Source organism: Apteryx mantelli, chromosome 22, assembly GCF_036417845.1.
Source record: "Apteryx mantelli isolate bAptMan1 chromosome 22, bAptMan1.hap1, whole genome shotgun sequence".
Taxonomy (NCBI): Eukaryota; Metazoa; Chordata; class Aves; order Apterygiformes; family Apterygidae; genus Apteryx; species Apteryx mantelli.
The window spans coordinates 5,471,897-5,496,995 of record NC_089999.1 but is presented as its reverse complement, the minus strand read 5'-3'; the positions used below and the strand labels follow the sequence as shown (position 1 = coordinate 5,496,995).

At 51.3% G+C, this 25,099-nt stretch overlaps 1 protein-coding gene across 5 annotated transcripts in view; it reads left to right on the top strand.

Annotated features, from left to right (window-relative positions):
- Window positions 1-25,099, top strand: part of GTF2IRD1 (GTF2I repeat domain containing 1) — a 97,828-nt gene that overhangs the window by 49,349 nt on the left and 23,380 nt on the right. For 3 of the 5 annotated variants that reach the window (XM_067309957.1, XM_067309959.1, XM_067309955.1), the window contains exons 6-17: window positions 2,556-2,739; window positions 4,150-4,460; window positions 5,189-5,278; window positions 6,155-6,238; window positions 7,034-7,217; window positions 9,458-9,483; window positions 11,331-11,451; window positions 17,040-17,077; window positions 18,462-18,542; window positions 20,464-20,553; window positions 21,504-21,566; window positions 23,571-23,636. In XM_067309957.1, coding sequence (XP_067166058.1) covers window positions 2,556-2,739; window positions 4,150-4,460; window positions 5,189-5,278; window positions 6,155-6,238; window positions 7,034-7,217; window positions 9,458-9,483; window positions 11,331-11,451; window positions 17,040-17,077; window positions 18,462-18,542; window positions 20,464-20,553; window positions 21,504-21,566; window positions 23,571-23,636 — 1,338 coding nt within the window. The remainder of the gene's footprint in view (window positions 1-2,555; window positions 2,740-4,149; window positions 4,461-5,188; window positions 5,279-6,154; window positions 6,239-7,033; window positions 7,218-9,457; window positions 9,484-11,330; window positions 11,452-17,039; window positions 17,078-18,461; window positions 18,543-20,463; window positions 20,554-21,503; window positions 21,567-23,570; window positions 23,637-25,099) is intronic. The other 2 variants (XM_067309958.1, XM_067309956.1) reach the window with 2 other exon arrangements.

Below are 25,099 nucleotides of genomic sequence, written 5' to 3'. Positions count from 1 at the left end.
GTAGTATCAGATGCCTCTTAGCTGCAGGACAGAGTAGAGGAAGGTTGGAGGTCCCTGGGCCGGTGGTTAGGGCCCTGGCATTGCCACCAGAAGATGTAGGTTCACATCCTGGCATTGGTGCTTTCCTACTAATTCAAAAGGAAAAGCCGTTTCCACGTTTGTTGAGTCTTTACAGGGTGAAATTTGCTGGGCAGAGGCTCACCTTTGGCAGGCATCTCCTCACTTATCCAAAGGAGTCTCTGGCTTAACTTAAGTAACATTAGCCTGGAGGTTTTTAGGTGCTGAGCAATAGCATCTTCCATTGATTTTAGAGGACAACGTGGCTTTCCCGAAAATCGAGCCGTGGGTTTGCACGTCTGCCTCTGGGGGCTACTGCTTCATGTGCCCTGAGTCACGTTTTGCCCTGCGGGCGCAACGAGGCCGTGCTGCTCTCGTGGAAAAGCCTGTCTCCTTGTTGACTCCGGAGAACTAACGCTGAAGATAGGTTCCTCAGGGTGATTCTGTTTTCAATACCGATAGGGCTGTTAGAAATTAACAGTTATCTTTCTTCTGTTTTCTTTTTTTCTTTTTTTATCCTTTCAGTTGCCTCCCATCAACAGGGATTGGAAACAAAAATCTTAGAAAATGCTCAGGCAAAAAGATCGCGTATTCCCTCTAGAGCCCCGTAATCTCCACACCAACAGAATGACTGATTACCGCCGAGTTCTATTAAACAGGCATTAATGATGATTATTGTCTCTCCTTAGCTAAACCGTGAGCCTCTGCATGGCAGCGCAAGGCTTGCTGAAGGTCACTTTGACAGTAACACATTCCCCATAAAAATATATTCAGGGAGTTGCCGCGCATCGACTAGATAAGGAGTCGCTGTGGGCACTGCACGCTGCTTCCCCCCTCACGAGTGCCAGGGAGGCCAAGAGGGGTGATGGTGGGAAATGAAAACCCGCTCGAGCCAGTGCGTTGAGGCAAGGAATCAATTAGTACCTTCCAAGCTTGCAGAAAGTGTACTTGCAGTGTTGTGGTTCAAAGGTTTGTTTTGAAACTTCTGTTATTGGCTTAATTAAAACATTATCCATCCCAGCTATAAGGAACCTTGATGGCTTGTGTAAGTCACACATCATTAGTTATAGTGCATTGCTTCAAAGAACATGTTGAAGAAATCACTTTTAATAAGGACTTGCTGACAGTGCCACAAGATTTCGAGGATTTCTGTAAGATCTTTTGCAGGTAAAAAAAAAAAGAAAAAAAGCAAAGCAAAGAAAAAAAAGACGTTAAAGAAAATCAGCAGTATAAAATCCCACAGCTATTTCAAGGTCCCATGTTCTCTTCTGCATGCCCCTCACCACAGTGCTGCAGCATGGATTGAGATCCCCAAAGGACTGGAGATAAAGGAGCGCAAACCTTGCCATGTAGCCAGATGTTCTGCATCTGGATGTTGATTTGGCAGACAGGTCACATTCATGCACGGCTATTTCTTCTCTTCTGCTTCATGCTTTGTGCACTGGGTTTATTGGTTGCAGTGGTTTGGGTTGGTTTCCAAAGTAATTTTTTTAAAGGAGAGCAGTTCAAGGGTTTTGGCTCTTCCTCTCGAAGCACTTTAGAGGGGGCTGATTTTCAGGAAGTGTCTTGTCTGGAAATCAGGCTCCCTTAAGCACGCCAGATTTGGGCACCCAGCCTCTAGTCGTTTTAGAAAATCTCCGTGCAGCTGTGATTCTCTTGGGAATGGTCATCTTCCGCTGCCGGGGGAAGTGGAAGCAGCTTGTTCCCCATTCCTCGGGGTGATTTTGCTGTGAAAGGTGCACAGATACTTGTGCTTTTCTTGTGTTGCTGAGCCAGTACCATGTATTCGGGGATAGGGGTTCTTGTATGTGGATGAACTATGTGCCCATCTGCCAAGGGGAAATGGTGAGATTTCTTGACTACTGAAGGGTGTTTTGCGTTCGAATGTATCAATGTTTGCAATGCTTTCGAATTGTCAAATGGGAGGAAACTGTCGGGTATTTTTCTTGCTTTTAAAAGTGCATCGAGGCTACGTAGCAGCAATAGGAATGAAAGTACTTTCCTTTCTTCCAGGAAGTAAAATAAGAAAAACTACTGAAAGTAAGATCCCCAGAATGTTTCAGTAAACACGAGATACAAATCTGTGCAAACCCTTCATCCTCCCCTTGTCAGATCTCAGCTCCCGCCGGTGTTGGCCCGCTCCTTTGCTGGCATAAACCAGCTCAGCTCCAAGGGGGGTGGGCTTGGGCCAAGTGGCCCAGCTAAGGATTTTATGGTGAAACCCAGGGACTTCTGCTTATTGGATTTGGTGAAATTTTTATTAATTAATGTTTATAAAATGCTTGCAGATCCTTAAATGCTAAATGCTGATGTAGGAAATGGTTTCGTTCTAATAATGTCATCATCGGAAAGAATGGTTGTGGTCTGCTGCTGCTGGTGCTGTCACGTTTTTTTGCTGTCACATCTACTCCTGAAGTCCTGTTGGCTGTAAGAGGTAGCAAACTTTGTCTGGAAAAGCCAATGATTTTACGCAGTGTGTCATTGTGCCCGTTCCCCAGGTGAAGCCATAGGGAAGAGCAGCGTGGTACCCTTGCCCTATGAGAGGTTCCTGAAAGAGCCAGGATTGCTGGTGGTCGCTGGCTTGCCCGAGGGGATCAGCTTTAAGAAACCCATGGAGTACGACGTGAAATCCCTGATGGCCATTTTAGAGCACAGCCACAGTATCCGGTTCAGGCTAAAAAGGTAACTTTGGGAGCGCCCTGAGGGGATGGAGGGCAGGGAGGCGCTCGGATATGTGCCTCCTCTCGCCGCGGTCTGCAGCAAAGCCACCGCTGCGTGCACAGCGTTTTGGCCTCTAGCCGCCTGCTACTGTTTTCCCCCCGTCTGAGAGGCTGCACACCTCCCAAACCCTGAAACGCAGGTCCAGCCTTGCAAAATCCAGCCTTGCAGAGAGAGATCTATCGGTGTCTGGTGGGCTTGAGATTGTTTATTTCTATGAAGTGAAAACAGGAAGGATACCTAATAAGTGCATCTAAATGTACAAGGTTAACCACATTACTTTACGTGTCTCCGCCAGAATTTCATCTGCGTTAAGCTAAGTGCTTTCTCGTCACCAAAGAGATTTCCAGTGTAAACATCTTAAACCTCTTTCTAGGCTGAAATGAATATTTTACACCAGATGACAAGGAAAGGTTGGGATAATGGAGGGGATGAACTCTCCAGGCTATTTTGGCCATGTTTTCACAAGGGGCTGTCAGATTTGGATGCTGTTCTTTGGAGTTTGCTTGTCTTCCGGCACCTTGGTTCAATTCAGAGAAATGCTGAGCACCAGCAAATACTCGCTTTGAAGGCTCAGCACTTCTGAAAAATCAGGCGGAGATAGCTAAAAGTAGGACACACATGATTTGAGCTATTTTTGAAATGATGGCTGCATGTCTCATGTAAAGCATGTGTGTCCTTGGTATGAAATTCATCCTTGGATTGACTGAGGTCCTTGTTGATCTTGTCATGAGTCCTCAGAGCTGAGAATGGCCATAATGTCAATCGATAAGGTCCCGTTGATCGTTTTACTCCTTAAATGCACCAAGCTATGGAGCTAGACTGGTTTGCCCCAGCTAATAACCCTTTTGAACTGTCGTGAGACCTACCTGCCCTAGGAGAAAATGGTGCAGATGCCTGAAGGAGAAGTTGGAAGAGGTTAGGAGGCAGCTGTAGTTTTGGAAACACCAAGCAAAAAAGAGCAAGGCAGCCATCAGTGCAGCGTGAACTTCCCATCCTCCTGGACATGACTCATTTGAAGGCTGTCCTTTCCCCTTCCACATCTTTGCTTGTCTGGCTTGTTTGTCCTACTTGAATCTGCCCCGAATGTTGACCCAAGAAGGTAGACAATGTGAGCAGCTTTGATTAAGCCCAGCTTGCTGTCCCCCCAGGTTTCTAGCCAAATCTTTCACCCTTGTGTGAAGAAGTTTTCTGCTTCCAACTTGCAGGGCATCTTGGTGGCAAACAAACCTTGCCCTGCTGGCAGCAGGAGCTAGGCAGAATGGTGGTTCTCGGTATGTGTGTGGGTCACAGCGTGTACTGCCTGAGTTGGTTGCAGTGTGTGGACCCAAAGGAACCTGTGTTTTCCTCTTCTTTTCTTTCTCTCCCATTCAGGCCAGCGGATGAACCCAGCAGAGAGCCGAACCCTAGTGTAGAGTTGAATTGTACCTCCCTAGCGTCCAAGGGCAGCCGGGAGTCTGGTGCAAATAACCAGATCGCTAAATCCGCCAGCCAAGACACTCCATCCACTGTAGCCATGACCAATTTCTTATACGGTGTCTCGCTGCCTACGCAGATTGCCATGGACCTAAAGCAAGAGGTGTCCTCCAGTCTGCACGGGGTGAATGCGGCCAACGAGGTGCTGATGGCCAGGCCCTCAGGAGACCTGAAGGTGCCTTCCTCACAGGAGTACAGCGACTGCTGTGGTAATAGCCTTAAGTTTGCTCTCAGAGGAGGGCCTGGTGCAAAGCCCACCGAAGCTGAAAGGGGAAAGACCCGTGTGTTTTGGTGGCCTTTGGATCAGTCCAAAGACCGGCCCGCCGTAACACCGGAGTAGGCTGCAGATGGCGGGGGAAGCTCCTGCTGGTCTGAGGGCACAGCCTGACCACCCCGACCCCGCGGAGTGGTTTAAGCAGTTTTCTCTTCCACCTCGCCCCTGTCTGGGAGGGCAAGGGGAATGGGTGTTGGGCCATTCCCCTGGTCTCCTGGGGTGCAAAAGATTGGCCTTTACCCCTCACACAGCCAAATGCTCACCTGGAGGTGAGCAGACCACCAAGACATGGCCTTGGGCTGCTTCCTCTTGAGGTCCTCAGCTGTTTCCTAGCAGCACTTGAGGTCCTAATGGGAGGCACATGGGTGCATGCATACCTCACTTTAAAGTGATGGGTGCTGCCCTGTGAGGAGAGGGGAGCTGGTTATGGAGGTTGGAGGCACATGGCAGGGGGGAGGGGTGTTTGGTGGGACTCCTGGGCTTGGTGTCCCTCTCAAATGATGTGCAGGTTGAGGGATGCTGCACTGTGGCCACCCTGTGTGCTGCCAGTGGTTGGCATCACCCTTGGGTGATGCTTAGGGATCCCAGAGCACCTTTTGTCCCATGCACCCTCTGTGATTCACCTCTTATCGTGCCTTTGGCCTTGTCTCTCCTTGTGTCCAGGACAGAAAGCAGCCGGCTCCGGGGGCCCCCTCATCCAGAATGTGCACTCCTCGAAGCGCATCCTCTTCTCCATCGTCCACGACAAAACAGGTACGTGTCCTGCGGGCGCTGGGGCATGAGCCGGGGGCCGGGAGGGTTGTAGGTGTTGCAGCAGGGAATTTCCCTTTCCTTCTCACGCCATCTCAGCCGAGCAGCTGAGACATCTCTCTCTGCTCAGGTGCCCTTCCTCGCCTCGATGCCGAGTGTCTCCCAGCGTTAATTTCTCCTGTTGCTCCGAGGAGGTAGGGAGATGCCATCCCTGCTCCCTACACGAGGAACAGGGGCTTTTGCCCAGGGTCTGCCTGGCTCTGCAAAACGGCAAATACCGGCCGCAACCTTGGCGTTATTTCAAAATAATAGAAACCCACTGACCCCAGGTGTTAGTCCACGGCAGCGCCTAGAGGATGGTTAGCAATTTCCCAGGAGGAGGGGACTGTTCCACTTGCCCACCTCGGCCCCACCCGAGGAACATGCAGTCTGAAAACGCTGACGTGTTTACATCAAAACCCTCGCCTCTGCGCTTAAAAAAATAATAAGGAAAGAAAAAAAACGAGTGGGAAAGTTGAGAAAGAGAAGGCACGAAAAAGCTGCTTTGTGAAATCGCTGGGCGCTTCGAGGGTGCGTTGCAGCTTGAGTTTGTTCTCTCCCGAAGGGTCTTTCGCTTCAGGGTTGAAATGCTTTGCGGGGTCATTTCTCAGGAATCTGCTCGGCCCATGCGCGGCTGCAGAGGAGGTGGCTTCGGGCCGGGGATGGGGAAGCCCGGACCTTATCTGCCAGGCTGGCAGAGTTTGCGCAGGAAGGGGGAAATAATTATTTTTAAAGCTGCAAAGTCTTGTTCCTGGTTCTTAACACCTCGCAAGAGAAAAGTGCATCTGCTGTGTATGAACCATATGGAAGTTCCTTATTTCTTATATTTTGTTTTGATAGATAAGTGGGACAGTTTTATAAAAGAAACTGAAGATATCAACACCCTTAGGGAGTGCGTGCAAATTCTGTTTAACAGCAGATATGGTGAGTAGGAGTTAATATCCCATTATGCATCTGCAGTGCTTGTGGTTTGCATATCATTATATAGCAATCATTTTTGTTCCCTAACACAGCAGCAGAAGCCATATGCTAGAACTCCCTTCTCTTTTTAACACTTTTAGCCCAGCAGCTCCCAATCTTTGCCTTTCTATTTAGGGTTATGTCAATATTTCCCTTTGGAATCCCCCATGTCGAGGAATTTATAACTCGGCTGTAAAATGGCCCGGGTCCGAAACGCGGCGCGCGGGGTCAGCGCGCCCGAGCTCCGCCAGCGCGCGCGGCCGAGGGGGAGGCTTTGCTGCCACCATTTTAAATTAACGTGGCAGAAAACCAGGAGATTGTAATTATCCCAGCTGCTTGCTTTTCACCTGTAAGCACGGGAAATCTGTCGCGAAGGCGCTGCCTGGCCGGGGCGGTTTGATTCACGGAGGCTGCTCCGAGCCGCGGGGAGCCCAAGGGTGCCGGTGGGGCTGCGGGGCCGGCTCTCGCCTGGGCTGAGCACCCCGGGGTGCATTCGAGGGGTGTCGGAGCATGCGCGGTTTGGCAGCGCTTGCTTTCCCCGTCCGGGCTCTCCCGTGCGGAGCGGGGAAGGTGAGGCAGGCCGTGCTGCTCTTCGCGTCCCCCGGGGCTCCGTTTCTGGGACGAGCAAAGGGATAACAGGGCAGCAGGCGTTTGCTCTGCTTTTCAGACCTAGTTGAATTCAAGCTTTTTCACCTTCTCTTTATCATCCGCAAAAGAAAAAGCGCATGTTTAAGCTAAAGCCGTGTGTTCACCTTGCAGCTGAAGCCTTGGGCTTAGACCACATGGTTCCCGTGCCGTACCGGAAGATTGCGTGCGACCCAGAGGCAGTAGAAATCATTGGGATCCCTGATAAAATACCGTTCAAAAGACCTTGTACCTACGGTGTCCCCAAGCTCAAACGGATCCTGGAGGAGAGGCACAACATCCATTTTGTCATCAAAAGGTACGTGGCGAGCCAGACACGCCGCAGGCAGCGGCGCGGGAAACACTGTCCTCTGCATTAGCCGTTGTCTGTCACAAGTAATCTGTTCTGAATGTAGTCTCTAGGCATTAGCTAGGTGGTGATATATTCAACATTAATGTCACAATTACAGCACATTTGGCTCACTTTGTCTAGTTCTTCCCCTCCATTTGGCTGTCAGGCTTTGGCTTAGCCAACTTGCTGCTCAGACACCCGAGGAACAACTCCCCGGGAGAAGGACCCGTTTCCTCAGCCCGGGGTGGGAATTGCCCAGGCCTCGGGACGGCATGGGAATGCAAACTCTATTCCCCCTCTGCTCAGAGAGTTTGTTTTTTCCACCCAAAACTTGTTCTACCCTTCTTTATGGGAAAGAGTTAAATGGCTGTTATGCAGATGTAAAGAGGGGACTAATTTTTTTTTTCCCCTGGACCTCTGGTTTTCCATCTCTCTTTCCCTTTTGGTTAACGATCCAGCCAAATCACACGGCTGCCAGAAGCCCCGTGAGCGCAGTTGCCCCTGCAGTGACAGCCGCGGACGCGGTAACGCGGTTGTAAGGCTGGGCAGACAATGATTTTGCCACCCTGAGCGTTGCGGGTGGCCACAGGACCCTTCGACCGCAGCACAGCCTGTGCCGTCAGCTGACATTCGGCCTCCGGACGGAAGCACGTAGAGTGAATTCCCCTCCACCTTGTATTTCTGTGGGGTGATATTTTCCCGCATTTTGGATGTTTTTCATTATGTATGTGTAGCGCGTTGTATCCTCGTTTCTACTTTTGCACTGGAATAGGAAGAGAGTGGGAGCTTTCTTGATTATGAGTGCAACGTGCAATCCCTCTGCTTCTCCATCAGAGAGACCTGTTTCGTAATATACTTAATTGGTCCCCGCCTGTGCCGAAGTCGCGTTCTTCCCATGTTAGAGGTGTGCAACTAAGGCATGGAAAAAACACGGCGAAGGTTCTCAAGGGTGCTAAAATCACTGCAATCAACAGGAATTAGGCATCCTGAAAGCAAATAGGTTTCTAAATGTTGGGAAGATTTAGAGGAAAGCCTGGATTCCGACCCCAGCTGGGGCGAGCAGCGGTGCTGAGCAGTGCCACGTTCTTGCTGTCTTGGCTTGCCCGAGGATCCCCGCGTCCCACAAGGTTTGCCCACGCAGAAGACGTGCACGAGGCAAGGTCCCACCGCCCAAGAGGCAGGTCCGGTGCCAGCCCCGCTGCTAAAATTCACGCTTGAACGTTGCAGCGCAGATGCCCGCTTGCGTTCCCCGAGCTCGCTTCGCTTGTCCCATGGCCTGCCCGAAGTTCGGGGGCTGCTCCTCGGTTTAAAGCACCGAGGCAGGTCCCCGCAGCAAGAGATGGGCTGGATGGGACCATCCTTTCCAGGAGGGTTGTCAGCATTTGGCTTTGTTCCGGACAGGGAAACAAGCAGCAAAGCTCCTTTGTGGTGAACTTGGAAATTTGTAGGGTGTGGTGCGTGGTTTTTTTTTTTTTGTTTTGTTTTGTTTTTTTAAGGAAAGCAGAAATGCTTTCTGTCGGTCAACTTTAAAAAGCGATGACTACTTTGTATTGGGGGCTGCAATTTTGCATGGAAAAAACAAAACATCTCATTGCAGAAATCTTGTTTTTTCTCAAAAAAAAAGAAATTTTGGCAAAAACGTACCTTTTGTTTTTGCAAAGTGTTTCAAGTGACCTGTATACTTGATTGGGATCTGATTCCTTCCTGCTTCTGCTGCCAGCTCCTATCTGAACACGCTTTGCCCTTCTGAGCACTTTTGCGCGGGACTTCCTGGGTGGCTCTAAAATACCACCTTCAGGAGAAACTTGATGTCCAAAATAGTGTATGTACCAAAGAGGGAAGAGAGCGTGAATATTCCTGCTTTGCTCTAATGGAAGTTGGTAAATAGTCTACAATGAATAGCTGAATTACAATCCAGCAACAGCTACTCTGGTTCCCTTTTTGGTAAAGCCAGCCTCTAACAGCCTCATTTAATAAGTTAATTAAATGAAGAGAATGACTTATAAGCAGATGTAAAGGTACTTTAGTTAAAAAGCACATGCTGTAAGATTGCTTGGTTGCACAACAAGCTAGAAGGGTTTGTTTTTATGGGATGAGTGAAATAACGCTATTTTGACTTGGTTTAATGCTGTTCATAAATAAAATCTAAAACTGAGTCATTAGAAGCACCTATTTCTTTCCTTTTTTTTTTTCTTCTTCCCTTCTAGGATGTTTGATGAGAGAATTTTTACAGGTACGTTCTTCACGTTCTTTGATTTCTTGCCTGCAAATTGACAGATTGCCCAGAGAAGTAGAGTTGAAATAATGTTGCCTGTAAATAGGAAAAGTGCAGGACATAACGTAATGACGCTCAGCGAGGAGAAGCCTCGTCTGTGCGTCACACGCAGGCAGGGTAAGATTGCCTTTGCCTAGGATCAGCGCAAGCGCTGCGCACCACTTAAATAGCGTTTTGAAGGTTTAAGTGAGAAATACATGGTGCGTGAGGCTGGGCTGGCTCTCTGCGCCAGGGCGAATTTCATCTACGGGAAACACATGACATATTTCTGCGCTTTTATGAGGAAGAAAAATCACTGCTGGGTTCCTCACTGGTAAATTAGTCTCTTTTTTTAATTTTTTTTGGTAGAAAGTGCTAACATTATCCAGCTACTTACTGTTTTTAAAATAAAAGAACAAGAATCAATGTTATCAGGGACAAAATCCTGGGGGTTTTCTTCTGCCTTTCTTTTTCTTTTTTTTTTTTCCCCCCCACGCACATTTCATCCTTCCGTTCTAAGCTGAAGAGAAGCCATCTGAAGCGGGTCTTAGCAAATAAAATGAGGCAGATATTGGAAAGCCCTGACCCTGCCTTTCGGACGCCGAGAAACGCTCGCTCCCGCAGCTTCTCCCGTCCCCATCTGCTGACCCCTAGCCAAGAAGTGACTGCAGAGACGGCACCCCCGGCTCCTAAATTTATCACCCATCACTGATCCCCGATCTTCGGGGCTTGGCTGGGTGGCTTCTCCCCTTGCAGCCCCCTTACTGCCGCCTGGCCTGGGAAAAGGCTTTTCAAGCCGCAGCCCAGCCCCTCCGCCTGGGGGACGGCGCGTTAAAAACCGTGTTTTTGTGCCTGGAGTCAGCAGATCTGACGCCGCAGAAGGAACATCTGCTGAGTCGGGAGGTGCCATTTTTGCACAGACGCTTTTTCGGCGCGGAGCCGCAGTTCCCGTTGCCGTCTCCGACGTATCCCAAAGCTTCGCCGTGCAGTTTTGTTCACCCTTTAATTAAAATCCCCACCACTGCTGGGAAACCTATTTTTGCTGCTCCCCTGGGTAGCTGCTGCAGGCAGGCTTCGTTGCTGCAGGAAGAAGATTTGGTCCATAGAAAGCACAAATTAAAAGGAGCCTTTTGCCTGTCAGCAGATAAATAGTGTCTTTAAGGCTTTATATTGCTGCTGTCACTAGTGCCAGGGCTCTGCCCTTCCTCGCAGGCTGGAGCCCAAAGGCGAAAGGGCTTCGCGTTCCCATGGGTGGGACCTTTCGCAAGAAGGGTGGGATGTCACGAAGGGGCTTTGAGGCCAGCGAAGGGCCTGGCGCAGATGTTTAACAAGGCATCCATGTGGTTAGTGCAGCCTCGCAGCCCAATTTCATTCCCACCTTCCCCTAGCACTAATCCTTCAGCTCTCCGCTCACCTTCCCTGCCTGATTTTCATTTCCTACGCTGTCTTCAGATCACTCTTTTCATCTCCAAGGTCATTGCCGAGGCTTCATTACAGCACGTTTCAGGTTGCTGAGGGACAGGGAAGGGAAAGAGGAGGTTTTTCATGGTGACTAAATGCTTATTTTCCCCTCTCCTTGTCACTTTATCACATCCTTTCTCCCGCTGCGGGCGCAGAGGGCTGGTTTGGGGGCTCAGTGCCGGCGCCTCCATCCCGGGAGCCCCTTCCTCCACAGCTCGTCCCCTCCCCGCTTAACTCCTCGGGGCCGCGGCGAGGAGCGGGGCGAAACGGCGGCGGAGAAGCCGCATTGCTCGCGCTAGAGTTGCCGGGCCGTTAATTCTGGCTTTGCTTTTACTTACGCATCCTCGCTGCGCGCCGGGGACCAGGAAGCAAATTTACCAAAGATCCAACCAAGCTGGAGCCCGCCAGCCCGCCTGGGGAGATCTCTCCGGAGCCGCACCGCACGGCCGCCCTGGACCTGGCGGGGACGTCGCAGGCGAACAGCAGGTAACGGCGCTCCTCGCCCCGCGCCGGCTCCCCGGGCCGCTCTCCCGCTGGGGGCTGCGCGGCGGCTCCTCAGTTCCCTGCGAGCCTGCGCCCGGGCCCTCCTGAAATATCTTCGTTTCTCATGAATTTAAACGCCGGAGAAACCCTCCCCTTTCGGGCGAGCGTAGTTGCCTTCGTCCTGCAGCGACGCTGGGGAGAAACGCCGTCTCGCGAGCCCCGTCGGCGCCTTTTCCCGCGGGACGAGCTGCGGGAGCCTCGCTGGCGGCACCTCGGCCGTCCTCCTAGGCGCGATGGTTCACGCGGGGCGAGGGACGCCGGCGGCAGCTTGGGCCGCCCTCCTGCCCATCGCGGGACCCGTCGTCACCCACCGGGCCGGGGAGGCGAGGAGCGGTGGGTCCGCGCTTAGCCGCCTGCTCCGCCGGCATTGCAAACGCCGCGGATGGGCCGGCGTCCCGGCGCGCGGGGCTGCTTCGTGGCAGCGGACCCGTGCGCTCGGAAGGACGGATGACTAAGGCGTTGCAACGGGTGCAGCTCAGAAAGATGCAGCGTCAGAAAGATGGTGCAGATAACGTGGCGCAAAAGCTGGCTGCCGTAAGGGCGTTGCTTCACTGCCTCGGTAAAAACCGGCTTTGATTGTACGATTAGCAGGCGCAGGAGAGGACAGAGCATTCCCATCCTTCAGCAAGCTTATGCCAAAATTACAAAGTTTGGGATCGCTGATTTTGTACAGAAATGATGAAATCGATGCCATGCCCAGACAAGCTGGGATGCGATTATCTGCAGGAGTGATCTAGGTGTTTAAAGCGTGGCCTAAGGATTCACCCCCAGCCGGCATCATAACAAAACACCCTGCTAATTAAGCGTTATTTGTTTATAAAGAGCTCGCAGGGAGACTAATAGCAGATTGACTGATGTTTTAATAAAGGGCAGGGTTACGGAGTTCAGCAGGTCAGGACGCTTTTTATGAGAGTACTCGTTTCTGGCGCAGTTAGGAGCCGGCCGCGCCACGAGCAGGGCAGGTCTGTACCGTGCTTGCAATGCCTGTGGAGCTCGCCTTCCCGTAGCCCTCACGCCGGACCTGCTGGCCAAGACTAGAAATCCTGCTTGGTTGCAGAAGGGAGAGCCAGAAGACAGCAACCCAATTTCCTTCGTTTTTGCTTCAGTTGGTCAGGAGCCAGGCTGCTTCAACTCGGGCTGCATTTCCCTGCTAGCTTTTGTGAGGCTGCGGACTAAATTACTTGAAGGCTGATAATCCTCCAAAGCTCTTCCCCGGCTTCCCATCATGGGACAGACCAGCTCTGCTCTAATGGGGACATTTGAGGGGAAGACCCCTGGAGCCTGCGAGCCCAAACAGGGGCAGGACACGTGCAGGCAAATGCCAAAACCATGAGCATAAAGCCAGGGTGAAGTTGGGTGCTCTTCTGACATTATCCAGATGCTTTGCTGCGAGTCCCAGGTTAAACTTGGGTTCAACCCAAGATAAATGTGCAGTGTAGGTATTATTTATAGACACAACTTTGGCAGACAGAGGGGAGCAGTTTAAGAAATTGGCTTCCTCTGCTGTCCTTCCTACCCCTGCGCTGGAGGTCGCCATCTCCAAGGAGGGTTAGTGAAGTGGGATGTAGGGGTGCTCCTCAGCTTCTGCAGCGTGCAGTCTCGCAGCACAGCATTGACACCTTCCTCAGCCGTTTTGGCCAGGGCTGCCAGACTGACTGCTGTTGGGTCAGAAACTTCTGCAAGCCGGCTAGGGGAGATGTCTTAACTTTGCCCCAGTCTTTTCCATGGCATGTTTGATTCCCCTCTCTCCTTGTTTTTTAATTGAAATGAATCCATGACAGATTCAAGTGTGCTTCGGGATCTGGGATTCCCCGGTTGCGTTTCAGGTACGTCTCCTTGGATGTGGTTAGCACACGCACCCAGAGTCACGCTTGCCCAAGGTGGGTGAACCCACCACGTCGCTAAAGGCAGCGTTTGAGCAAGGAGCTAACAGCAAGCAAGCGAACGTGTGGACGGCGTGAGCGTGATGTCTGCCGCTCAGTCACTGCCTCGTGGTCAGGGGTTGCTGTCACATGCTGAGCGCTGGAATCTCGCCGAGTGTTGTGGCACTGGAGGCTGAGGAGGAGATTTGTCTGACAGTATTGCGCTGGCTGCGGGAGGTGCTGCGGCGCTGGCGGAGCTGGGTGGCCCTTGCCCAGCCGTTTTATGCGCCGGGGTGGAAGGGATCCCCCTCCTGCGGCTGCTCTCGCAGGACACGGACGGGTCCCAGGAGCGAGGCAAGGCAACCGCAGCTTTCCTGGGCCTCAGCAGGCTGTCTGGGTCCTTGCTGTCGTTCGAGGAATGAGAACTTGGTTGACGTCCAGCATCTAAATAGAGTTGTGTGGTCGCAGATGGCAGTTTACAAGCAGCAGGAGGGGACGCCACAGCCCTTCTTCAAGAGTGTGGGTGTTTCGAGTGCTGCCTTCACCCCCAGGTTAGGACTTCTCCTGCCCCATAGGAAAGCAGCCGGGATGGCTGAGACCTCTCACGTTGTGAAGCCCCCACCTTGCCGCTGGAGCTCATATCTATCCTACGTGGGTATTTTTCCCCGCTGGATTGATGGCTCTTCCCAACTTTGCCACCCTCCTGCTGAGGGACACCAGCCATGTCCCCTCTCAGGCTTCATTTTGCCAGACGAAACAAGCCAAATCCTTCCAGTGCTCCCCTGGGCCTCTGCACCCCGCTCTGCGTGGGGCTGGCAGGGACAGGGTTCTGGTGGCACCGTGGCGGGTGTCACTCGTGCCCCGTGCAGTGCTGCAGTGCCGCTCCCTGCACTTCGCGGATGCCGGCCCTGCTTTATTGCACCATTGCACGTGGAGCCTGATCCAGCGGCTGCACGTTGGCGGCTGGGACAAGCCGCCCTGGGACTGAGCTTTGCCAGAGGAGATGAAGCCCCGTACACAGGGATTCGTGCTGAGGGGCGGGAAGGGGGCTCACTGCAGCTCCGTGGAGGCATCTGTGGGTTTGAGTGAGTCACTGAGCCTCCTTCTATCATCAGCAGAGAGAGCTGAGTGCCCCGAGGGTGTCATCTCTCTCCCAGGTAGGCACTGAGGTCCAGGTAGAGGAGTCGCACCCCAAAGCGCCCGTTCCTCTCCACTGATGACAGAGGGAGTCCAGCTGGCAGCTTCAGCCGGACACATCTGCATTGCAGAGACCGAAACTCGGCTGGAGCGAAGCCAGGCCTGAATTACCTGGCTGAAGTTACAGGAGCCGGTGGCAGAATGGGAACCGAACCCAGATCTCCAGAAACCTGAGCTGGGGCTTAGCCGTGAAACCGTCTCTCAGCCTGCTCTGGGTTTCTCTCCGCACCTCGCCGTATTGCTGAGTGCCGGAAGCGGTTGGGCTTGCGGCACAGCAGAGCATCCGCTGCGCTGCTGATGCCAGGGGAAAACCTAAGGTCTCAAAGACCGCCGGCCTCGAAGCCTGCCGCAGGTCTCAAATCTGGCCTGTGGGTCCTCGTTTCATTTGTTAACATTTGCAATTAGCGCGTTTTAATTTTTGCCACAGAAAATACCACCGTGCACTTAAATGGGCGCGACTGAAAACAAGCAGGCAGAGAGGATATGAGGGAAGCTGCGTTAATTTGCGCAAAGCAATAGATAGAAAACCTGCGGCCGCGTGTCTGTCGGAGCGTGCCGGCGGTGTCGGGGCTGGTGCCCGGCCCGGGATGTGCTGCCGGGAGCGTCGAGGGCAGCGGGAGGCTTGCAGTCCGGGGACAGCCCTTGCCGGTGCGGCGCGGTCGCCATCTCGGCCCTGCCAGGAGCCGCTTAGGGGTAACGCGAAACAGTAAAACCACTTTAGAAGAGCCCGTGGAGGACAAATAGATTTTGTGGGGGTGGTTTGTGCCAAGCCTGAGTCGGATCTCGTGTCCCGTGCTGCTGCTCTGGTGTGGGCCCCGCTGGGCTGTCCCCTCCTTCCGCCTGCGCAAATCTGGCACAACTCAACGAAGAAGAACCGAAAAAGGTCACTTTTGAATTTCGATTAGTTGGCTTACGTTGGTCCTGACTTATGCTGTGTGCACGAATCGGGCTGCATATCCTGAATTTTGTGTGCACCGTGGTTAACTTTTGGCATGTTACAAAGGGAATTACAAAGTGCAGTCGCGGTGCAAAACTTGCTCTGCTCTTTTGCATGTGTAAGTTAAACCTCCAAATGTGTTGATAACACATATCTGCACGAAAAAAATACCTCTACTTGAAAGCTATTCAAATCCCATTTTGTTTGTCCTTCCTGTAAATGAGGAAACTTCTGTTCCCTGATAGGAACGCACCAATTTCCATACCAGTGGTCCACCCAGTTCAGAGTCCACTTTCAGAGAAAGGGCAGGACCAAATACTCAAGGGAAAGGTGCTGGATATTGCAGAGGGGTAATCTATTCCTCGGGGACGATCTACTCCCAAATTTCCATAGTGAAAGGTTGACTTTGACCCGAAGTGTGAGAGTTGAAAACCTTTCCCATAGCTCCTGTTTTGCACGCACGTAGTATTTGTTAGCCTAGAGTTCCTTTTTGCCCATGTAAAGATCTGTCCTTACAGGACCTTCAGGAAGAAAATTTCAAGAGCGCTTCGTGTTAATGTAACCTTGGCAGTAGTTCGTTCTGCTGTTGAGAGTGGGTTTATGCAAGCGAGGAGTGCTTTGAAAATCCCCCTGAAAAAATGTGGATGTTTAGCTACTCAAACGTTTTTCCCTTGCCCTTGAAGGACCGGCATCATGGTGGGCTGCGTTTTCCAGTGCCGTTCCTTGGTTCCTATATTGCCGAAGTGCCATAGTTGTTATTTAAGAAGAAAGAGAGAGAGAAAATCAGTCCCGAGCATGCAAAGTAATCTAATTTGGATGCTGACTACCTTGTATAAATTTCTAAGTGTGCTAAGTTAACTGTAGACACAAGTTTGGGATGGTGCCCAGTATTCAGGGGAGAAAAGCTTTGGGTAGAGTAAATATTTACCAAATCAATTGACTTTTTTCCTTTCTCTGTATTTGCTTTAGCTGCATGAGTAACCACATTGTAATGATACTTTGTGCACTTCTCCCTACCACAAAGTGATGGAGCCTGCAAGGTTTCAGGCTGTTGTTAAAGCTCCTCTTGCTTTCAGGAGCCTTTTGCTGAGGTTATATCCATTGGTCTCTAGGGATTTGGCTGTGATTAGTGTTGGTGCGCGACCGAGGGAAGAGTCGGGAGCAGGCAACGCCTGGAAGATTACCTTCAGACAGGACCTGGGCGCCTGCAACGTTTTGGACGTGGGGAGTGGAGATAGCCCTGTCCTTCTGGGGGCTCGAGCGTAAAGTAACACATTACGGGAGAAAACCAAGCTCAGTTTACGACCTACCTACCTTGAGAGCATTTCCAAAAATTGCCTCTGTGGTTTCCACGCTCATAAAACCGTCCCAGCCCAGACTTCCTGGGCGGACACATTGGGAAGGGGGGCTCAGCCAGCTGTGCTACGGTGACGGTGCCTGCGGGCTCAGCCGGCAGCGCTGCGCACATGCACGGCAGTTTTAAGCTTCATTGACTCGCTCCATGACCATGTCTCCTGTCTGCCTTTCCCTTGCAGGGCTGAGAAGTGTAGCGTTTCTGAAAGCTGTGAACCAGGTGAGCAAAGAATTACTCCTTTTTCTGCTGGAAAACAGTAACGCGGAGTAGGGGAGGCTTTTATACCTTCCCTGCGAATATCAGATTCCCGGGGAGCGGATGAGCTCTCGGATAAACCAGCTCAGCTGGTTGCGCGTGTGCGGTGTGTTATCCCTGCTCCCAAGCAAACGCACCCAAAACCAGACAGGGCTGCACGCCCGCGCTGATGTAAAGCACGTGCTTGGTCACATGTAGTCATCTGACGGCCCACTGTGCGAGAAGGTATCGGTTTAAAAAAATATTAACAAAACAAAGGCGAATGGCAGCAACAAAGCGATCGCCCGCCTGCTAAGGCAGCAAAATAAATGGGGGTGAAAGCCGGGGAAAACAGGCTAAACCTTTTCTGTGTCTGGGTGGTCTGATAGCTTGGTTGTATTGGCAGCCAGAATAAATTTGTAATGAAGAGCCATAAGAGCAAGTGGCCTATAAACGTAACTTGAAAGAGTGACATTAGTTATATGGTATCCCCCAGGGCGGTTTTCAGTATTTTATCCCTGTCTGATAGATACAGAGATAAAGGTTCTTATCATATGACCCTCCAGTTGGGTCCAAAAAAAATGCATAAATTGAAAAGAATGAGACTAGGGGCTTAAGCATGTGCTTAAATGTGATGCTAAATGAAGTCTTTAATCTCTAAATTCCCTTCTACCTAAAAGCGGACACATGATTGCATTACCGCACGTCAGCTGAACTGTAGAAATCAACTGTGTGAATGCTCTGACCACAGCAAATGAGCAGTCAATGCCCCGAGGTTCAAATTAACATGTTTTCCTTTAGGATAAGATTGTCACACAGCTGACTAATTCACTCGGGGGTCTGGGCCTGAGAAATGATCCTGGGTTAAATGCCGGCCGGATGCCTGAATAGATAAAGCCAGGGCAAGCCGAGCATAACAGCGGCAAGGCGTGATTCAGCCCCTTGGAGTGAATTTGTGCCACCCTAAGCGGAGGAAATTTGCCTTGCGATAAGCGACAGCTTGCCTTATCACCGCGTTTAATATCCCTTGGACATGCAGCCGCGGCACCCGCTGGGTTCCTGCACTGGGGAGAAGGTCGCCAGCACCCTCGCGCGTGGCTGTAAATCCTGCTGGATTCTGCCCGGCTGCGTCAGATCCCATGCCGCGGCCGCCCCGTGTTTCTCCCTCTGTGCCACGGGCTTAACGGTGCCGCTGTGCCGCTGCCAAACGGCCTGAGATCAGAAACGCTCTGCGCTGTTACCGGCCGCTGTCGAGAATTTCGATCACTGGCAGCGAAGCTCTCGCCGCCCGCGAGCTGGGAGGGTTCATGGGCAGATGCTGCAGCCCCATTCGTGTCTGAGTTTATCTTTCTTTTTCTTTCCCCATTAGGTACCTCAGGAGAACTGAGTGGGATCAGACAGATCAAAATAGAGCCGGATGAGTTAGACATCATTCAAATCACTGTTCCAGGTAGGTAGATGTTGCACTCGTCTGGCACCTGAGCAATCGCTAAGCAGAGGATGCCTGGCCTTGTATATCATGGCATCTGAACGTTGAAAAGACACGTTTGCAGGGTTTCTCCCTGTGCTAAAGATCCCCCCGTGTGGACGCACTGATCTTTCTGCTCTGAAAGTGAATTCAAGAGGCACATCAATAGTCAGCTGGTTTCTTGGGGATAATGAAGGGTGTTTTCAGGGTTGTTGGTTGTTTCGTTCTCTCTCAGCTCTGAATTGTTCTTTTTCTCTCCTTGGCTGCTTTTTAATGTTGTCTTTCCCCCAGCTGGAAGCTAGAGACAGTGAGGGTGGTCAGTGGCTTTCCTTGATGTATGGGTTTGGAGGATCTCAGATAGCAAGCACACGGTATTTTGATGAGGTCCCCAGTTTAGAAAAACAACCTGTTTATGAAGAGTTCGTAAGAAGGGGTTTAATGTTAAGCATATGCTGAAAATGTTTTGGAATCAGTGACACTGAGGCATTTCCCCCCAGTTTCTTCCCACGAGTGGTCCGTGGTGGTAGGGTGTAACGGAGATGGAGCATGGAAGCGGTTGGGTTCCTGCGGGCCAGCTGAGAGATTAGTTTTCCTGAGACCCAGCCACCTTTGGGCTGCCGTTACCTGAGCAGGATAGCATGCCGAACGGTAGGACGATCGTACGGATTTAACGCCTGGTTAGTTAGCTCTTTGCATTTTCAGTGTGCTTTACAAACATTAATTAATAATCTCGCTAGAATTCAAGTGGGAACATGACTCTGAGTGTGTTGGAGCGCCAAGCGACGCTCGGGCTAGGAATGATACCCAGCCCGACCGGAGCCTGTGCGGATCTGAACTGCGGCCAAATTGCACCACTCTCCGTTGCGCTGATGTTAATATGACGATATCTGGGGAGTCGCGCTGGAATTACACTAGAATGGACTTAACATATAGTTAATACAGAGGAGGGAGAAGGAGCTGGGCATATTGTTAGATCAAACATTTTAATTTTCGTCTTGGCAGGTAATGAGAGAGGGGAAAGTCAATATGCGGCAAGCTGGCAGGACGTGTAAGGAAGAGGTGTTATCACTTTTCTGGGGCTGCTTAGATCGCACTTGAAGTCCAGAGTCCACTTTTTATTACCTTATGTGAAGATAGATATAGTTAAATCAGAGTGAGTACAGCTTAGGGCACTGAAGATGATTAATAGAGAAGAGGTGCTAACGTACAAGGAGAAATTGATGAAATTTGGATTATTTATCCTGTGAGAAGGTGATTAAGAAGTGACCTGATTGAAGTATTTAAACTAGCTAAAGGTTTATTTAAAACTAAATTTGGACATCTCTTTGAGGGCGCTGGAGAGTCCAGCATTAGGGGATACAGGTTTAAATTAAGAGGGCCTACATATATACGCAAGAGAAATTTAAGGAGGTGTTATTTTGTGGAGGAAGGCAGCAAATTAGTAGAATGGTCTTCCCAAGGTGGAGTAGTTAAGTCAAGTAGCATTAACTTTTTAAGCCAGAATTGAGTAGCTAGATGGAATTAAGCCAATTAAGTCATTTTGAACTATTTTTGCCCTTCACCTTCTGTGGAGTTTAGGAGCAAGCTTTTGCAGATGATGCGCTTTTCCCTCAGTCTGGGAGTTTGGATGTGTTTTAGGAAGAGCTCCTGGTGTTGCTTCATAGGCATTTGAGAGGAAGCGGGCAGATTTGCTAGCCAGACGCTTGGCCCGTGGACCAGCGTCTGGTGTCCCATGCCTGCGAGGCTGCGTGGCGTCCCTCGCCCAAGCACCGCGCGGGCAGGCCTGCCGGTGGGGTGGTGCTCACGCGCTCCCTGCTGATGGGCCAGCTCCCTCTGAGATGGATTGCAAGGGTTGGTGCCCCCAGCAGCAAAGCACAAACTGCCTTTGGTGCTTTGTCCACAGACCGATCGCCCAGTTCGGATGAAATGCATGACCCGGTGGCCACGCACATGGCTTCAGAGGAGTCGAACTACATCCTAGAAACAGTAACAGGTAATAAAAATTAAGGCATCCAGGAGACTGCAGAGACACTGCATTCGCGTGTGTATTAGTGAGAAGAGTATCTGTTATAAGCCACGATTTCCGAGGCAGGAGCCCTGTTCCCAAGTTGTGGTCCCAATAAGTGCTCCAACATCTCCATGTTCTCTAAGCTTTTATCACCTAAGGGTGGACAGCCGCGTTCAAACCAGGAGCGCTGGTAGCCCAGTCTGAGAATCTGCACAAAATACTTGTCAGAAATGTGTTTTTCTCCCTAGTAAGGTGTTTTCTGCTGCTATTTGTGGTACAGCCGGTCCTCGCCTGCATGCCTCTCCCAGTGTGCTGTGGCTGGCTCCCGCATGAGGCAGATCTTGTGGATATAGGCCATGTTTTTATTACGTTTATGCCACTCCAAACACACCGGGAAACTCTTCTGCAACCCAGGTGCTGCCACAATGCGGATTATAGCAATAGCAATGTCAAGTGCTGCTGGGCAGAGGATCCTCAACGGGAGCAAGCACGGCATTGCGAGAGCCCGAGCCTGCGTTTGGGCGATGGGTGTTGAGAGTTTAACATGGGGAAGGGGGAGAGTTGGGTGATGGCTGGGTGACGGGGGGAGAGGAATGGGATACCAGATGGTCCAAGGGGAAGTAGATTCATGAGCTTTTCCCCCAAAACAGTGACTTTTCGCATCTGGTCCCACTTCTATGCACCTGGTCCTGAGCTGGTTGACAAGGCACTTGCTGGAGATCAGGCAAAAACATTTCCAAGAGTGTGGCCTGTGTCTTCCAGCTTTGCGTTGCCAACAGGCAAGCACTGTCCCCAAACTTGCCTGTGCTGGGAAGTGCCGTGGCGGCACCTTCCCCTTCCCTCCCTGCTTGGGCAGGTTCCCGCGCGCGCCAGGAGGTGTTTTGCCGGCTCTGACACACTCTGCTGTGGCCACTGCCAACCCTCCTCTTCCCCAGCAGGTACAGAGAAAGGGCCCGGCGAGGATTCACGGCATGAAGAAAAGCAGATGGAAGGATCAGGTGAGTCTGCAAGGAGCCCAAATATCATCTGATACTCCACGGGGGTGTTAAAAGCCTGAGGAACACAGATGTGCCTTGAGTTGAGGCTGGTGGGCTTTCTGATGGTTTGCAAAATATTCAGCCACCAAAGAGCTCAGTGCAGAGGGGCACCTCTGTATTTCGGGGGCCTGATGCTCAGCTGATGCCTGTTGGTGGCACGTGCAACCAAGCTGGGAGAGGGTCCCAGTGCGTTCACACCCCCAGCGCTGGTGCCAGAGGTAGGACTGTGTTTTTCATGAAGCGGTTTCCTTTTGTGGATGAGTCTGGGATGTTTCCCCGATCCTGTGCCTGCTCCTTTCGGTGGTGGAGCTGCCCCTAAGTGGGAGCCAGCTCCGAGTGAGCAGCGCTGCCCAGCCCTTTGGAGGAGGAGGCTCACCCGTGGCCAAGGAGGGCCCAGGGCTAGCTGCAGCACCGGGGATGCGTTCTTCACCGCTGCTGCATGCAGATTAAATGAGCGACAAAAGCGTGAACATCTGTTTATGGCTTGGAACGAAACGCCTCAGCTTTGCTCAGATCATCCCTGGCCTTTTCACTCCTAAGTGGGTCAAAGAGTGAAGTCTTCTCGCTTTGAAACATGGTCACGTGGGAAGAAAGAAGCGAGATTAGAGAAGAATGTGATAAAATTGCAAACTTTGATTGAGGTCATGTGAAATCTGTAACTGAGCCCTTCCTTCCCCCTCCCGTGCTTTTGGTGAATCCCTACGGAGGCTGATGAACGCCTGCGTGGGGACCACCATCCGCAGGAACGCGCATCGCTCCGTGCTGTCAGCACCCCAGAGCACTGATATTGGAGTGGGGATGCTTGCACCTCCGCCACCTGTGACTGCCTCCCCGGGCTGCGGGGAGGTCCTTGGGCACCGTGTGGCTCGTGGCCCTGGAGCCCAGAGGGCCTGAAGATGCTGTGCAATACAAAGCAAATCCAGGGGAAAAAATACTCGCTGCACCTCGGTAGCAGAGCTGCTCCAATCCCATTGTCTCTTCCCAATTATTTTCCATCTGCCCATTGTCCCTTACTAATTGTCTTAAAAAACTATTTCCGTACAGGACTCTAAGGCTAACCGCGAGAGGGGGAGGTCTATGTCTTTGCCTCTGTCCAACTGCTGGTGACTTTTATCTGGATTTTCTGTGCTTTTTTTTTCCTGCCTTGCTGCTGGGCAGTGGAGGGGTTCGTAGACAGTTGCTAGTGTTGCTCCGTGGAAGGGTTTTCTCTGCCTTTAGTGAGCCAGAGGACAGCAGCGTGACTAACAGCACCGTGCTGGATGAATAATAACAGCCACCGGTCCTTGTCCCAGAAATATCGACCGGTGGCACACAGCGGCGGAGACAGGCCACTTAAACAGCAGCAGCGTGGGCAGAAAATACGAAGGATCTCCAGAGAGAGGCAGGACCTTGCCTATTTATTAGACCTCTGTCATACGATTTGACGGGGAGATAAAAGGATATCAATACATGTTTATGTCCACTGCTAGGCTTATAAAATAGAGCATGAGAAGGGAAATAAGTCATATTACCACCAAGATTGATTCAGATGTGAAACATTTCATTAAGAAATCTGTTCTGCCCCTCCGTGTGCCTGTTGACACCCTGGGCTTTCTGCTTTGTCCGGTGCAGCACCGAAGGCGGCACCTATAACTTACCATCCTGCCGGTCTCACAGCACCCTGCAGGAACTCGGATGTCGGCAGAGGATGGAGGAAGGCTGGAAAGGGCTGTCTGGCCTGGGAGGTCCTGGAAGCTTTGCTGCCTTCAAAAGCCTTCCGATTTTTCTGCTCCTTTATCAAGTGTGGGGCATGGCCGATGTTGGGGCGATGAGTCTGGAGGCAGCTGCCCAAGGGCCGGCACTGATTTCGTAGGCCCCGAGAGGGAGCGAAGAACATGTCACCGGCTCTGCCAAGGCAATCCTCGTCTGTGTGCTTCTTGCCTTGGAGGCAGCTGATTTCTCAGTGTATTTCTCTCTTTTTTGCAGATGGTGTAGGGGACGTTTTAAGTCATCTGAGGAAACAAGTTGAGATTTTGTTCAACACCAGATATGGTAAGATTGTCGTTAACAAATGCTCTTAAAGCTGAGTGCTGGTCTCTGCCTTAGGGAGCTTCTAATTGCTGAGAACCGTCACCTACTATTTCCAAACCGTTGCTGACTAAAGGTGCAATCTAATTTGTTCATTTGCTGTCTGCCGGGCTTACAAATGCATCTGAAGTCTCACCGGGCCTTGTTATTGCAGCTCTTCCTCTTGGCTTCCTCGATGCCTTGTAGCTGGCTACTGGCCAGGAACTGCCTCGGTGACCTTCAGTTCTTCTCCTGCAGAGGGAAAGGGCTGAAGCTGGTTTCCCCTCCAGTTGTTTGAAATAGCAGAGAGGGTTTTTTCCCATTCGACGGACCCGGCTGGTGTCGTGGCGTGGGAGGGGAGCATATGCTGTCAGGCCACCTAACAACCCCCGAGGTGTTACCTGCTTTTATTGCCTAAGGATTTGTCTCATGCCTTAATTGAGTTCAGGAGGATTGAGTTGGAGAGTGCAGTTAAAAATATGTATATATAATGTCCCCCCCTTTTTTATAAAGCTTGCTTAACCCAGAAGAAATGCAAGGGAAGTTACACATGCATTTTGAGAGCTGGCAGAAAGTTTTCTCAGCCTGTCGGGAGCCAGGATGAGGCTCTGTTCGTCCATCCCCAGGGCTGACGACACCAGAAACGCCGGAGGCAGAGCTGAGAGCTGTGGTCCTCAGGCTGCATGAGCTGCTCTGGACTTTTCTTTAAAAGCAGAATTGCTCTTCGTGGCAGCGAGGGCTTTGGTTATGTTGAATGAGAAAATGTTTTTTGCAAATGTTAAGCCCTGCATTTCTCTGAGGAGTTATAATCGGATTGGATTTGGAGGTGATTTGTCCAAGAGGAGAAGGTTTTTTCCTAAATTTAGAAGCGTTTCATTTGATTTTGAATACTGTAGCTTCAAATCAGAAGAAATCTTCAAAATAAGTGGACCCGTTGGAAAGATGGGCAGAAGCACCTTGGGTTTGCTGTCCTCAGGAACGGCCGAGATGCTCCCTGGGCAGAGCTGTGCTCCGGTGGTACAAGCTAAAAGCTGCAGGCTGGGCGATGGGCTGCTACCCAGTACTTGCTCGTTCCCAGTTTAGTGATAGACTGGGAGTCTTTGTCCAAATTCAGCATGGGTTTTGGTCCTGTTTTTTCATCTTTGACCAAAAATTGTTACTTGACAGTGGCTGTCCATTTGCCCATTGACAAAGTTTAGAAGAGCAAGCAAAAGCTCTGTTGAGTGACCAGTGGGGAAGCCCAGATGTGTCCGCAGGGATGGGGACCGGGAGCTGTCAATGCCAAGCACTGCTATTGAAAGTCCAGCCTTACATGCAATGAGTTTGCATGTTTTCAGGCCAGTCTCTAAGAGATGAATGTCCTCATCAGCAAGTTCCCACAGCAGGTAGGTCTAATGACCCAGCAGTGATTGCTCAGGTGTCGCGGCACCATGGCAGCGCAGCTGATT